Source organism: Micrasema longulum, unplaced genomic scaffold (assembly GCF_059751315.1).
Source record: "Micrasema longulum isolate JH-2025_06_02 unplaced genomic scaffold, ASM5975131v1 h1tg002881l, whole genome shotgun sequence".
In the NCBI taxonomy this organism is placed as follows: domain Eukaryota; kingdom Metazoa; phylum Arthropoda; class Insecta; order Trichoptera; family Brachycentridae; genus Micrasema; species Micrasema longulum.
In genome coordinates this window covers 50,595-67,493 of record NW_028280002.1, presented here as the reverse complement: position 1 = coordinate 67,493, position 16,899 = coordinate 50,595, and the positions used below count along the sequence as shown (strand labels likewise).

Below are 16,899 nucleotides of genomic sequence, written 5' to 3'. Positions count from 1 at the left end.
GCAAAAAAATAAAAAAATAGGATGATTTTTAAGGACTTTTAGAGGGTATTTTTTATTTTATTCAAGTGTTGTTAATGAAAATTATGATTTAAGAATAAAATCCAAAATCGAAATTTATATAAAAGTTTTTATTCTATAAACTCTACATCACTATATTTTATCTAACTATATAATATAATGCATACATATTTTAAAATCCTGGAGGATGCCAGTTTGTTTCTCTTTTGACATCTATCATTTCATAACAGATAATTGTGTCACCGGGTTTCACTTCAACTTCACTGTCAGACAGTTTTAAACCACATTCAACATCTTTCTTTATGGTGTCTACTTCATTTTTTAACTGTCTCATTGAGTCCAATTTACCTAAAAAGTTTTTGAAAATCAAAATAGTTTATATGGATTCGGCTATTTATGGTGCACTAGGTGTATGTTTATAGGTATATGAAATGAAGCACATCGCTAAGAATCAATATTTTTGTGTCCCATGTGCCGTAATTTTACTATAAATCCTGTAATTTTGTAATGTATTAAAGTTTTGATAGATATTTGGTTTTAGATCCAACTGGAGAGATATACAGTTTTCTTTTGTCTGCCTGTTAGCAAGGTAAACTGGACAAAAAACTGTCTTGTTAATAAAAAAATGTGCACTAATTGGAACTAAGGATGAAATTAAGTATTTGCGTAACTAAAGTTTTTTAGAAATATTCTTTGGTGATTTATGAACAGAAAGAAATTACCTCTAAGTAATAAGTTGCTTACTATCTCAATAAACAATGATATTTAAAAGCAACGGCATTCAATGCTAAGCATATTTTTTAAAATGGTAAAGTAACTTTTTTTATGCCATATATCTGGCAACACTATAATATATAATATAAAATGAGCAGATAGGGTAGTAACTCTATTTGCAATACGTACCTTCAAATATACAATCTTGACCCCTCACAAGTCGATATAGTAAATTCTTCTTTAGAACTCCACGCACACATCTGCTTCCAGCTACATAACTTTTTTTTCTGCCTTCATTTATCAAAAATCCTTGTAGCACATTCGCTTCACCTATAGTTTAATATTAATAATCATTAATAAATACTCGCATCCCATTCCAAAAAATAATTTTGTGATCGGAAATATGCTGCTTTGTAACTAATTATTGACGTTTTGTTGAAAAGTGAAAAAGTTGAAAAGTGTTAATAATTGGGTTAAATGTAAATTTTGTTTTTACAATAAAAAATAGGTCTGATTACCAACTACTTGTTCCTCCTTCGCTAGTGGTATACGAACAGTGAGTTCGCTCTTTATATCCTCCACCATTTTGTAAATAATATTGTGCGATTTGATAGGTACTTTTTTTTCTTTAATTAATTTTTGTACAGTAATCGGTATCTCCACATTGAATGCATAAATAATGCCATTAAATGCATCTGCCATTTCCACATCCGTTTCATTAATGTTTCCAACGCCATAGTGGACAATATCTAATTTGCAATTCTCATGGTCATCATAAGTATCCAAAACATCCAAAATGGCTTCCACAGAACCATCCACATCTCCTAGAAAAACGATTTTAGTGGTAAAAGATGAAAAAGAAGAGATTGATTTATTTTATGCACTAACAACATTTCATTTTTTATTTATTTTTTGTATTTCTTGACAACGACGTGATGCTGCGCCTAAAAAACATGCCTTCATGTGTGATGAAAAAATGATTATTGCACTCCAACTGTGAAAAACAAAACCAATATATTGTTTCAATTGTAAATATTTACATATTCGAAATTTGTTTTAACATAGAGGAAAAACTTTTTGAGAAGGGAATATGGAAGTCTAGGCATTTACAGAGCTTATGACCTGTTACTGGCTAGTTTAAGCAGCCACTTTACACACTGTGTAATATTCACCATTTTGCCAATTCTATAATTTGTTGATATTTGTGAAGTTAAAGAGCTGAAACCTTTATTGATATGGGTAAGATTTATCTAACGTAATTATTTCACCTACTGGGCAAGACCTGAAAACTTTTTTCAATTTTCATACTTCTTTTTGGGCCAGTTGGTTTAATCAACAATATTTAAACCAGCCAATGACAGTCATAAGCCCTGTAACTGCTGGGGCTTCCACATTTCCTTCTTTAAAATGTTTTTCATCCCTGTTGTAATATGTCAATCTTAATAACTTTCTAGGGGGTGAAATCCGGCCTTTGTCTACAAACATTTGAACAAACTCAAAATATTGTTCATTAAGCCAAGCCAACTGGTCCAAGAATTATAAAATTTGAAAAAAAAATCATTTATTTTTTTAAATAAATTATGTTTTACCTTTGACGACAATATGAAATGATGGTTCGTTGGATTCAGTGTACAATTTTTGTCTAGGACCATCCGGTTTTAACCGGAATCTTCCTAATAAACGTTTCTTTTCAAGTTTAGCTTTATATTCCACCGTATGTTCTGCTTCTTTAATGGCTATCACTTTCATATCTGATTCTTGCTTTTGTTGCATACGAAGGGTATTACGGAACTTCATCACTTCAGCAGCACGACTCTAAAAATGGCCATAATCGTTTCAATTAGACTCAAAATTGACTACAGTCGATAAGAATTTATCAAGTTAATATAAATAGTAGTCAAAAAACTAATAGTAATTGTGACTGCTTATTGATAGTGAGAATTGGAACACAAAATAATAAATAAACAAATCATATCAATGGATTCAAAAAGGGAAACTGCCGAGAAAGCCAAGTCAATAGTTTATTTGATGAAAAAGTCATTTGAAAATACTACTCCAGAGATATTTCTTAAAATATATAAGACATATGTAAGACCTTCATTGGAGTATGGATATCAAGTATGGAGTCCTTACTTCACTAAAGACATCGAGCTACTGGAAAATGTCCAAAGATGCGCTACAAAGATCCCCAAATTACTCAAAAGGATGCCCTTCCATGGTAGATTAAAAGCACTAGGACTTACATCATTGAGAGAACGACAGAAGAGAGGGGACTTAATAGAAACTTATAAGATACTCAATAATTAATAATAACTATGACTGCTCCGTGCACGAGATTAAATCCCAACACAAATTTACGGGGTCCCAACTGGAAGCTCTATCGTCCTCAATTCCACCTCAATCCCAAGAAAAACATCCTTTCCAGCAGGGTAGTTTCAGCCTGGAATAAATTGCCAAGCCTAGTTGTCCATTCCATTTCAGTCAATTAGTTAAAAAACCGTATGGATGCTTTTTTAAAGGAAGAACGCAGACAAAAGGCAGTACACGAGATATAGGCGCATCAACAAAGGCTGGCTGCCTATAACGAATAATAATAAAAAAAAAGCAGAATTGTTTAATGATTTCTACATATCCATTGGATATGGAGAAAAACTGGCTGCAACAATAAAAAAGTATCCAAGTGATAAAAATACATTACTCTGCCCAATCATTTAAATAGCCAAGCCATCCAAAACTGAAATTCTTAGAATCATTTCTACTCTCTAGCAATCTCTCTATCACAAGAAGATGGCGTGATGCCAACAATGGTAAAGATTTGTAAATACGAACTTGCTGAACCCTTAGTTGACCTGCAAAGGCACAAGGTATGTTTCCTGAAAAATTTTAATCAAAATTGTCATTTTTTTTATTGGTACCTCAGAGTAATAATGCGTAACCTAAAGAGACACCCTATCACTATGTTTCATAGAACGCAAGCGATGTTGGTTTGTTGGTGAGCAACCAATTAGTGGCCATTTTGTTTATACGTTATAATAAATAAAAATCGACTATTGTGAATTGCATTATGTTTGGTAGCAGCAGTAGGACCGTCAAAGGTATTAAAGGAGTCAGTTTTCACAGGTAATTGATTCCGAATATTTTCTGATGATTTACATTGATTTTTGGCATTTATTGTCCCGACACGGGTATTATGTTGCTTAAAAACTTTCCTTATATCAACATATTATAGAATACTATAGATACTATTTTTCCTCAATTTAGGGGATAAATTTGTGAATTAAAGTATGTTTACTGTTGATAATGACAGTTGATTATGGGCAATATGTCAGGGCCGCACTAGGCCTCCATATAAAGTTTGAGTTTTTATTGAGTAGAGGTCAATTAAAATTTTACACGAAAATAGCAACTTTTACCTTGAATTCGCATCTAAAATGACATGTCCAAATTTCACGACTCGCCATTTAGGAGATGTGACGGACAAACAAACAAACTCAACACAGGACTTTGGTTCCATGGAGTTGGGATTTATGTCTCAATAAACATAACATAAATATATTGTGAATAAAATGAATAACACAAACATGTATTTTCAGTTTTATAAAATAAGTATAGGCGAATTATATAAAAACAGATTGGAATAACCCTGCAATGATAAATACACAGGTACATATTTAAAATGAATTACAATGCAAATTAATATCCATTTAGCAATTCTCGACCCGAGTACGGCCCATTTTTTTGCTGCGAACTGTAGCTAACTTAATACCCAATAGTCATAGAATAGTTTTCCTACGTTTGGGTTCCTCTCTAGGTTACGCATTATTACTCTGAGGTTAAACCACTTATTTTGGTAGTGACCATGCATATATAGACTCTTTACTTGATGAATACTTAAGCTACGAACCTTTTTGATAATAAATTATTCGCATATGCTGTAAGCACCGCATGGTAGTGCTGTCATAGGCATTCACAGACATATGTGAGCACCGCGATGAATGAGTTAAGAACATAAATGAAGAGCTCGGTGTGCAAATAGATGCGTATAAGTGCATATCACTGTTTTTAATATAATGGATGTTTTTTGGGTATAGGATTAAACTGTTCTGACATTTCAGGGGCAACCTTCTTCACCCTGAAGATTTAATGATGTTTGTTTGTTTTTCTGAGATGTATGTAAAGTTACCTCCGATTCCACTTCTATGATCTCATCTCCTGCTGAAGGCATTTCTCTCCAGCCGACCAGCTGTATGGGTGTAGCTGGGGGAGCTTCGGATACAGGAGCACCAGATTCGGAGAACATGGCTCTAGCTTTGGCCCAACCTAAGCCTGCTACCAGCACACAACCACGCCTCAATGTACCGCGCTGAACTATTATTGTAGCCAATTTTCTAAAACAAAAATGGTATAATAAAATCTCAACTTTAAAACACGTTTACAATTTATTCTAAGTTGACTTTTTTGAGCAAACGTAATAAAGCGTTTTGATAAATTTAACACTGGCATTGATTTTCAATCAACCACCCCATTTTTTTATTATTCTTTTTTACAACAGGTCAGGAGAAAAAAAAATCACTTTTTTTTTTGTATTCTCACCGGGTATCGAACCCAGAACCTTCTGTGTGTGAGTCAAGCATCTTGACCACTACACCACGGAGGCCAAATTTGAATAACTATACTGAATAAATAGTGTAGCTACCTATAAATTGCTAAAAATTAAGATCGAAATTAAACATTGGTAAAAAAAACATAGCTACACAAATTAATCTATGTTTTGATTCATGCAACTATTTTGCTATTACATTCAGTGGTGGATAGGACACTGCATTGGTACACCAAATGCAGCATATCTCAATCATCCATTGCATGAAGGTAAGGTGATCAGTCTTACACTTCAGGTGTCGGTCCAGATAGAGTGAAATATTTAAGTCTAAAACCACCTTTCAAATTAAAATTTAACGTCGATCTTGCCAGTTATAGAACTTTGAACTTCAAGCATAATAGGTGAATGCGCCAACAACTATTCTACGAGGTGGACTATCTCCACTCCATTCTATTTTCAGGTTTTTTACCTGAGAGTAGCCATCGAGTCGAAAATACTCGATCGGGACTGTAATTCTATTTCACACTCAGAATTATTGTATTCTCTTTCTCTGGACACGGGACATAACTTTTTAAGTAAAATAAAATGCTTGCCCCACCATTAAACATTTTGTGTGAAGTTAAAATTTGTCACATTGGTATTTAAATTTGTTGGAAGTCAGTATTTATAGTCTGTGTCTGTACAGATGAAAAATACAGTTCTGAGTGTGAAATAGAACCAGAACCCAAGACTAGTATTTTTGACTTGACGGCTATTCTCAGATAAAAATCTTGAAAAAGGAAATCAAGTGGAGTTAAGTCCGCCTTCTAGTGTATTGGTTGGCGCATTCGCCTACCCTGTTTGAGGTCCTGGGTTCGATTCCTGGGAGGAGTGATGTGAAATATTTGTTCATAAGGTGGTTTTACACTGTAATATTTCATTTTCACTGGACTGGCACCTGAGACGTAGGTCTAAACACCTTACCTTCCTGTATCAGATGTTCGAGATATGCTGCATCTACTATAATGCAGTGCCCGTAGCACCATCGGGAGCGGATAGGGGTTTGGTGATTTGATGGTGAATTATTCAGAACAACTCTGTATATGTTCGTAGTTTACTTGAATTTTCTTCACCTGTCTGGTCTCCTTATTACAAAAATTCATTCCTGCAAAATTGAAAGAATTCAAAAAATGTTTATAAAAAACTTAAACCGTAGACTACATCTCAATTTTCCAGATTATCGCCAAGCGTGCGTTTTTCATAATATTCAAACTCTCGCTGATAGACGAACCACGGCTGATATAGTGTTACTTACCAACATAATATCTGATAAAATAGATTCCCCCGAATTGGTTACCCGCATTCATCTTAAGGTACCACAGAGACAAACGCGTTATACACAACTTTTCCACATACCTAAATGCAGAACAAATTCGTCAAAAAACGCTACGATTAACCGTATTATGGATACGTACAACAGGAAATTTAATGAAATAGATATATTTACCAAAAATATTAAATTTATCAAAACTGCCATAGGTAATAAATTGTCTTTGTCCGCATCCTCCTCTCCGTTGCTCTCTATCCCTGAACAAATATAAGTTTTATAGTGAGAAGATCTTTTAATATAATTATGTATCCCCGTACTGCGGGCCAACTGTTTGTGACACCTGATTTTTATAATCCGAATCATTTCTATTAAACTTATATGTTATTCTTATTTATATATTATGTAGGTGCATATAATATGCATTTGTGTGTTCGTTTTGAATCAACGTTCGCGTATTGTCAAACCTTATTTTATTGTTGTCATTATTTCGTATTTACTGCATCTTGTGGTTCCCTACTGTATTGTATAGGGCTCGTCGCACATTATTCATTCGATGTGTATCAGTTAAATTTTAAAATAAAATGCTTTTTTTTTCAGAATACGGTTTTGAAATTTAACATACTTAAAAAAAAAAAAATACAATTTATATCATTTCGTCATTTGAATTTTAACAAAAAGGTTTCTAACTTTTTACTAAGCTCTTTATTGTACCATTTTTAATACAATTTACAAGTTTTAAACAATTATTTTTTTCATACTTACGCACCCACACACACGCACCCTCTCCCTCATTCATTCCCACACGCACATGTATCCTCTCCCTCATTCATTCACGCATACACACATTCACATACACATGAATACAAACGTCACACAAATACAATTACTAAACTTATTTTCTTATATATTATGTGTCATTATATTTACAGTGGTTTCAAATAAAATAAAATAAAAATAAGTAGGTTCTCTGATTTCAAAATGTTTTTTTAGTGCTTTATTGATAATTATCAAGTACTAGGCTTTTACCCACCACTTTGCTCGCGTGGTATTTGGAAGAAATCAGTTTTATTATTTAATAATAAGAATTTTCCCGATGAACTGATATACTTTTTCGGAGTAAAAAGTAGCCTGTATCAGTTGCTGATCCTCCAACTATAGCTATACAAAAAATATGACGGTCTGTTAGTCTGTGGAGACGATCATTATTCTGTTTTAGTATTAGTTCATTTTTCTACTAAGAATTTCCCCGAGGGAGTTAGATGTTGTTTTTAGAATGAAAAGTAGCCTATGACACTTTTTAGCTCTCCGGCTATCCCTATGTAAAAAATCACGTCGATTGGTCGCATCATTGCGACGTGAAAGAAACACAGATAAACACACTTCCGCATTTATTATATTAGTATGGATTCACTTACCCTCTCCTGGGATCAGTTTGAGCCTCGACAACTACACCTTCCACAGGTCCTGCGGGATCTGCCAGGAGATTCATGATTTGTGCCTGCAGGACGACGGCTTCTACTAAAGTATCCAAGTTTGTTCCTTTCAGAGCTGATACGGGCACCGCCTGTACATCTCCTCCGTACTCCTCAACCAAAACGCCATGTGTTGATAGCATTTGTTTTGTGGCTTCCTAAAACTGACACTCTGTAGGTTCACACTAGTATTTTTATTTATTTAAATATGACAATTATATTTACATACTTTTTTAGAAATGGTTAAATTTAAATATATGATGGTTAGAAGAGGAGAGCTTTTTCAAAAGATAAATAAATTCATAGTTTTTAAAATATGTATGTAAAATAAATAGCTTATAAAAAAAATTACTTTACAGAGTGCTGAAGAAAACCAAAACCTATAGGATTCAATACAATACAAATAAAAACTATTGTTGATAGATTTGAATGGTGTTGAAAAAATAGAAATAAACTGAATTTGTACAAACATAAATCTAAAATATTTATAAGTGTTGTAATGGTTAAAAATGTCACAAGCGGTTCATAATATTACTATTTTTTTACTAAAAAAAATCAAATAATTGAAATTCTATTAATACAAAAGGAGATTTAACATGTTTACCTACAATGTCTGCACCTGGTTTATCAATTTTGTTGATTGCGACAATTATAGGTACTGAAAAAAAGGAGAAAATATTACTAATAAAAAATTATCAAAATAATTCATATTCTTGCTTAAAAGGCCATCCTGCATATCTGAATTATAATCTAATAAAATAAATCACCAAGGTGACTTTTGAAGTTATAATATCAAATGAATAATAAATGTGAAAACTAGAAATATGAAATTGTTTGTAAGGTTTTAATATATTTGACTGTTCAGCACTTATTGGATAACTTGTAGTCATAGAATTAAGAATAGTCCAGAAACCGCATACGCACATCAAACAGGAGGTGACTAAACTACTCATAAATTAGTAGGTTTACGTTTTGACACATTAGTTTCTTTGTAGACGTCGCTCAGTACGCAACTCCTGATTTAAATTCAACTATGCCGTGTTGTGTCCTTTAAAAGTTTAGAAATACTGCCAGGATCTTAAAGAAACAGGATGAAATTACATTTCATGTGTAATTAGCAAATGAATGTATACGTGGCAAATGCATTACTTAAAAATTGAATTATTTTTCCATCTGTCAGATTGTCGAAGAAACAAAATGTTGCCAAAACATGTCATTTTTTTTACCCTACTTTGCTCATCTAATGAAAGAACTAATGAAAATTGGATGTCGGATTAAACAACTCTGGTGGACATTTGACCGACATTATCTTTAAAACATCAAATTTTATTTAACATGATATAAAAATATCCGTTTTATGTAAAATAAAATTTGTTTTAAATTTTAAGTTTCAAGTTCATTAATTCAATTACTCTTATTAAATGACCCTTTACTTATCTACTCTGTTGTGTCAATAAATATTTCCGCGTGCACAATAAAATTTTAGAGAAATTAACAGATTGCTTTTTTTTTATCTTACATTTATGTTATAATTATATTTTTTCCCATCGTGCGACATTACGCGGCGACTTTACGAATGCGCGCGGCGAAAGTGGGGCATAGTGAGGGAATTGTTGGACACAGTTCGATGTATTCAAATACGATTCTACGCTCCTTCTGGACTATTATTAATTCTATGCCTTATAGTAATGTCCTTTTAAGGCAATTATTCCAAGTTACAGCATTATTACACCACGAGCCAGATTGTCATTTTAGTCTGAATACATTTTGGCTAGCCAAATTAAAGAATGATATTGTATTGTAAAAGGGTCAATCGATGATTAGCTGCATTGCATTTTGGCTGAATAACAACACAACACATTGAATGGTATATTTTTTCATTTATTCCGGCCGACTGGAATGTTATTATGTTAAAAAATCTAAGGTGGCCATGGTTTCACGCGAAAAACGATCATCCACTCATTACTATTGGGAGAAAAAATATGACACTTCTTGTTTTATTAAAATTAGTAGGAAATACAACTAACCTAACTTAATCTAGCCTTACCTAATTAATTATTAATAGCGAAATACATGTGTTTTCTTTTTAAAAAGTAACGCTCTCTCTAAAATATGTAAAATCTTCACCAATTTACAAATTTTACAATACGGCGTCGTTTAGTAATTTGGATAGCCAATATGTTAACTACTTCTGACTAAAATTACAATCCGGCTGTGACATGCGCATTTTTATAAAAAATCAATGACCATGTAATCAGTTGTGTACTTAAGTGAAGTCAGTAACTAGGTATGCAATATGAATTCACCTCCTGCTTCCTTGGCCATCCTAATGGACTCCACTGTTTGTTCCATAACTCCATCATCAGCAGCCACAACAAGAATGACCATGTCGGTGACATTGGCTCCCCTTTCCCGCATTGCAGTGAATGCAGCATGTCCCGGGGTATCCAAGAAGGTCACTAAATCTCCACTTTCCAGTTTCACTACAAAATAAATAAAATTTTGTTTATATCCATAGGAATTTAAAAAAATTATTTTCAATAACTGGTGAATTCATTGAGTAACGAGACGGGGAAGTATTTTGAGAACGGTTTATGGACGGAGATCCAATTATAATTTATTGTGTAATTGGGTCCCTCAACCAGTTGTGGTGCAATAATAATAATAATTATGGATAACTTATACAGCGCCGTTTTCGTAATATAATACCTCAAGGGCGCTTTACAAAGTGATTATATAAAGATATAAATTTAATTTTAACTTTTTCATTTAAGAAAAATAATGTACTTTGTCACCACATGCTAAGAATTTATTCAAATGATTTAGAGAACAAGTGGGTTTTAAGTTTCTTCCGAAACATCACTTCACTCTCACAGTTTCGGACTTCTGCTGGGAGAGCATTCCATGCAAACAATACATACAGTTTAATCAATTGCCACAGGGATTTAAGAGCACCAATTGAGAAATATACGAAGACCTGTGAATCAAAAAAATATTTTATCAAAAAATACTTATATGTAAAATCTGTCTGTCTGTACAGTTTGTTTTTGTTTATTAAGTTGTTAATTTATACTGCATCATAATTTTTATTCTGCTTTTGTAAATAATCATTCAAAGTGAAAATATATCTAAATATAAATATTGTTATATGCTTGTCTGTAAATGTATTATTCCAAAAACTCCCTGAGAATATTATATTAAATTATGCACAATATGTTTTCTAAATAAATAAATATAGTCCCCGCAAATATGTTGCCTTTCATATTCTATTCTCTAAATAAATACCTGCAAAAGCTCCAATGTGCTGGGTGATTCCACCAAACTCCTGTGACACAACACTCGTATTCCTCAGAGAGTCGAGTAGTGTGGTCTTGCCATGATCAACATGGCCCATAACTGTGACAACAGGAGGACGTGCCTTGAGGAACTCTTCAGGGGAAGGCGGATTGCGGACGGCATCTTTATTGACCTTTTCGAAAACGGGAAAAAAACAACAATAGGATATCATAAGCCTCATACCCTTATCCGCACCTAGCAAAGCATAGGAACTGCATTGGTAATCCAATCGCAGTGTATCGGCGATAATTCGTAATATTTATTAAGTCAAGATTATCAATTATTATTATCTCTTCAGGTGACAGAACATGCGACAATTAATACAGTAGTATTAAACACCTTTAAGTAAATATTTCATATCGACCATGCCAGAAATCGAACCTGGGTGGGCGTGGGCGTAGCCATCGAGTAGAAAACACTCTTCCACGATTCTGGTTCTATTTCACAAACATAATTGCATTCTTCATTCCGCCCGGACACGGAAAAATAAATAAACAGACGTATAACAAATATACGAAGGTTGTGTAAAAAATAAAGTTCCCAGGGCTGTAAACTCGCCGCGCGAAATGCTAGACGAAATCCGGCAACACCGCTGTGTGCGCTGGTTCCCCCACTCTAGATCCGGCCTTAGTAAAACTCACTGCGACTTTCAGTGCCGAACTGACAGCCATCCGCGATGGAACCCCTGATCGCCGTCACCGCTAGGTGCGAAGATCGTGCAGTAATCCGATTTTTGCACGCTAAAAAGCTACCACCGGTAGATATTCATAGGCAGTTGTGTGAAGTTTATGGGGGGGCTTGTATAAGCGTTCAACACGTCCGCAAATGGTGTAGGGAGTTCTTCGATGGGCGCACAGACATCCACGATGAGCAAAGAAGCGGAAGGCCATCGATCTTGGACGACGTTGTGTCGAAGATTGAGCGAATTCTGTTGGAAGATCGGAGGATAACAATTTGGGAACTAGCTACCCGGGTTCCTGAGGTTTGTGAAAAAACAGTCCACACGATTTTGACTAAAAGGTTATGTTATCACAAGATGGGTGCGCTGTGGGTCCCGCACATGCTTTCAGAAACCCACAAAGCCAAACGCGTCACTTGTGCCCAGGAGTTGCCCCACTTGGAATGAGAAGACAATATTCGGCGGATAGATTTTTGCTAAAATGTTCCGTCTAAAAAAGTATCCTACTTCTCAAAAAAGTCAAATTTCTCTCTGACTGTGTGACATCATCTTTTTGGTCCCATAAACAGCCCTCTTTACAAGTCAACAAATCTTTTAAATTTAACATTGACCTTAAAGACCATCTTTCCCTTTATCATTTTCCATTTAATGTCTCTATATACGCCCCAAATATTGAACTTACATTCAGAGTTGAAAGCCAACTCCAGCCCCGGTGTACATTCAACCATATTCGGTCGTCAAGATGGATAGGTAGGAGAATTATCTACACTGATGCGTCTCGGTCAGATTTGCCAACCCACACTGGTGCAGCCACATATTGTGAAGACGTGACTTTCAAAGATTGTACAGATTGCACAATAATGCATCTGTATTTACAGCGGAATGTATCGCAATCCGAGAAGCTGTCAAGTTCACTTTAAGCTCACAATATAGCAAGTTTATTATCCTGTCGGATTCCCTGAGTGCCTTGCAAAAAATTAATCCCCCCATCTTCTTATCCCGAGGAGGAGCTCTGCATGGAAACTCGATTTCTTCTTTGTTTACCAGAGGCATCCAATAAATACATTGTTATGTCTTGGATCCCTAGCCATTGTGGATGCGTTGGCAAAGGAGGCGGTCCATTCTGGGGATCCGGTCTATAATTTCTTACCACTAGGTGATCTCCTCGTTATGACAAAGGAGAAACAACTTCGAATATGGCAAGAATAATGGGTAGCCTCCTTCCAAGCCAAGGGAAGGCATCTTTTCCAATTGAAACTAAATGTAACAGAAAAACTTTGGTTTCCCAAAGTGATTTTGAACAAATTTGAGACATCTACCATATGCAGGATGGGCACTGTTGTAATGGTTCTCACCTGTTCAGAATCCATGTCCGGGACTCTGCCATGTGCGAATGCCAGCTTGAGGAGGAAGATCTAAATCATGTCTTCTTTAGATTCCCCATAAATGATTGTTATCCTGAGTTCCTATCCGACCTCTCCATTATCAATGTTCCATTCCCTGTTCATATACTAACTCTCCTGTCATCACCCAATAAACATGTATTGAAAATTTTGTGTATGCAGGGTATTCTTTAAACCCTGTCACATCCGAAACCACGATGATCAGTATGACCAAGAAGACATATTGGCTCATTAAAATAAATTTTTAGAACGAACAAAATTTACAAAAATAAAATATTTAAAAAAACAAATGGTTGCTTACTTCTGCAAGGGAGAAGCGAGGGGAGGGGAGGAGGGAGTCTGATACACCGTCAACCACATGGCCACGCCCTCCTTGCTTCTCTCCTGCAGAAGTAAGCAACCATTTGTTTTTTATAAATATTATATTTTTTAAAAAATTCTACATTCTAAATATTGTTTTAAATATGCTAATATGTTTTTTTGCTCATACTGATCATCATGGTTTTGGATGTGACAGGGTTTAAAGAACACCTGTATATCTAGTTATAAACGGTGTTAAGTTGTAAATAAGTTTTATATGTACAGTGAATGTAATATTAAATACGCACACTAACTTGTATATTACTAGTACTAACACATAAGTAAATATTTAAGTAAAGTAAAATCTAAAACTTGACACTAGCTAGAACACCCCAATTGGGATGTGAAAAAGCCAAAAAAAATTAAGAAGAATAAGAATATTACATACTTATGTTTGTATTTGACATAACTAAAATGTTTTAATTATGATAATATATTTAAATATTTAATATTTGATCTGTATAAAAATTCATGTCTATGGCCTTCTTACAAAAAAATTGAATATACAGCAAATAGAGATACGCATGCAAACATTTGTGTAAGAAAGAAATATACATATTTTTGTAACTCTTTATAAGACTGTCAGTGTTTATATTTAATGTTTATATGTAAAGTGTATTTAAAAATATAATTATCTACCAACATATTATGTATTATTATATTATTTATCTGCTCTGCTGTTCACAGTTATAGTTGTAATTAAAGCATTTTCTTATCACACATGATGCCATATTTCTGCATAGTGTCACATCTCATTACTATGGAAGTGTGTTTGAGAATGAAGACAAAGAAGGCAATTTACCAAAGAACTGAAATCCCATTCAGTTCGCACTTGTAATGTTTCTATTTTATTATGTAATTGCAAAACATTTGTTTCCATTACCTTTTCTTTCTTGATTGCCAGCTCAGGAGGAAGAACCAATCTATATTTCTGGCCAGATATCTTTACCACATCTTTAATAACTTGAGGATTGTCAATAACAGAAGAGCCCTTGGTGTAGCTTATAGAGTTATCAACAAACACCATGCATTCCAAAACATGACCTGTTAAAATAATTAAAAGTAATTGAAAAAATCACTTCAGAATATTACTCATTTAAAAAACGAGAGTTTTGAATTGTAACATACCAATATCTTTACCAAGAGCAGTAGCCAAATCTGAAATACTCATATTTCTCCATACATCTATTATTTTTGATTCAGTTTTAGCTTTAGGAGTGTACCTAATGACCCTTCTACCGGAATTTTCTGTAGCCTTAAAAAAATAAAGTATTTAGCCTCTAGAATTAAGCACAAATTAATGTAAAAAGAGTGAAAATGTTTGAGAAAGGTGAAATAATTTATTTTCACAATACTCTAAATACGTACCCTTTCTTCGGCAGTTTTTCTTTTTTTGTATAATAAGTGCGACATATAAAAGTTTCGGCATTGTACGCAACTATTATATGAAGTTGTCGGTATTGAATTTTTGAACTTTTGGAAAAATAAAATGTCTTTTAACACGGAAGAAGCTCTGTAACAAAACCATAACCTTAAAATTATACATCCATTTTTAAGCAATACTTAAGTACAAAATATTTCTTGATAGGGTGCGCAATGTATCAAATATTATTTATTATTGAAAATAACTCATTGAATGGTAATATTCACCTAAACATTACTTGTCTTCTTATGACAGATGCCATCATAGTTTGATTCACAGATTGGTTTGATTTTGATTCGTTTTTCGTTTCTTGTTTGACTTGACATTACTACAGCAAATTGCCAGTAAAAGTAAGTTAAAAAAAACTCATACAAAAATAATAAAGGTGTCTACTTTCCTGGATTAAACAAGTCAAAATATAAAATCCTACAAATAATGTATTACAAAAATGAGAGGTATTCTCATTTACTATACTATAAAGATTAATTAAATACCTTGTCTATTTTTTTAACTATAAAAAATGTTGAATACATCGTGGTCCAGTGGTAGTATCGCCGATTAAAAAATCGAGGCTCCAAGGTCAAATCTCGGTCTTCCATAACCTTTAGATTTCCATTTTTCTAGAATCATTATTTACTCCTTTTAGAAGACGGCATCTAAGTTGAAATATTTTGGTAATCACTATAAAATAAATTATTATACACACACAATAATAACGCAAATGCAGCAAATATATTATATTTTTTTCATTAAAAAAACATTTTCTCTATTACTTTTCAAATGGATGTTAAATAAAAACATAAGCACACCAGTAATGCATTTGAATATTTGGTATGTATATTATTTATTTATTTATAATTTATTAATTTGCATTTATTGGGACACAATCCCAACCCCACAGGATGAAAGTTTTTTATTGAATTGGTACAAATATAGCACAACAAAACATCCAAAAAAAACAAAAATCACATGGCACCTTAATATATGAATAAAAATCAAACAAAGTCACATTTGATAAACATAAAAGAAATTAATTAAATCGTGGAAAAATCACCAAAGAGTAAAATCAACCATATTATTTTTAGAGGAATCTATCAAACAGAGCACGTATAACAAATATTCGTCGTCGTTCCCTCTCCGCACCTAATAGTGCATAGGGCACTGTATTGGTACATCAATCGTATTGTACATTGATCATTTTTTTAACATGAAGGTAAGATGATCAGTCTTACGCTTCAGGTACCAGCCCAGGGACTATGAAATATTCTAGTGTGAAAACACCCATTTAAATATTTCATATCAACCATGTCGGGAATCGAACCCGAGACCTCTACCGTGTCAGGCTAACGCGCTGACCATTACACCACGAGGCCGACAAAAATTAGTTAAATGACTTAGGCAATAATTTTTCCATCTTACGATTACAATAATATCATTTTTAAACATCTACGTGCCCGTACCTTCAAATTTAGATTGGAGTCCACATAAAAAAATACATAAATCAGAACACATTGAAAAATATACTGATTTTATACTATATATATTTTTATACGGTAAAAATGTATTTGATGTAAACAAACTTTAC

The 16,899-nt window shown here is 33.5% G+C and overlaps 1 protein-coding gene across 4 annotated transcripts; it reads right to left on the bottom strand.

Annotated features, from left to right (window-relative positions):
- Window positions 1-107: 107 nt before the first annotated feature.
- mIF2 (mitochondrial translation initiation factor 2) lies at window positions 108-15,672 on the bottom strand. Of its 4 annotated transcripts, none has more exons than XM_088241408.1 (13): window positions 15,542-15,672; window positions 15,260-15,404; window positions 15,020-15,146; window positions 14,775-14,935; window positions 11,399-11,582; window positions 10,420-10,596; window positions 8,722-8,771; window positions 8,057-8,271; window positions 4,916-5,120; window positions 2,322-2,547; window positions 1,251-1,556; window positions 922-1,062; window positions 108-366 (listed from the first exon to the last, which is right to left on the bottom strand). In XM_088241408.1, exons 1-13 carry the CDS (start codon window positions 15,577-15,579, stop codon window positions 191-193), a joined length of 2,151 nt encoding a protein of 716 aa, XP_088097534.1. In that variant the 5' UTR covers window positions 15,580-15,672; the 3' UTR covers window positions 108-190. The 4 variants fall into 4 exon arrangements, 3 of the variants coding, with proteins under 3 accessions (XP_088097534.1, XP_088097536.1, XP_088097535.1); XM_088241410.1 differs by having other exon boundaries at window positions 8,057-8,277; window positions 8,718-8,771; window positions 15,542-15,644; XM_088241409.1 differs by having other exon boundaries at window positions 8,718-8,771; window positions 15,542-15,644.
- Window positions 15,673-16,899: the final 1,227 nt, after the last annotated feature.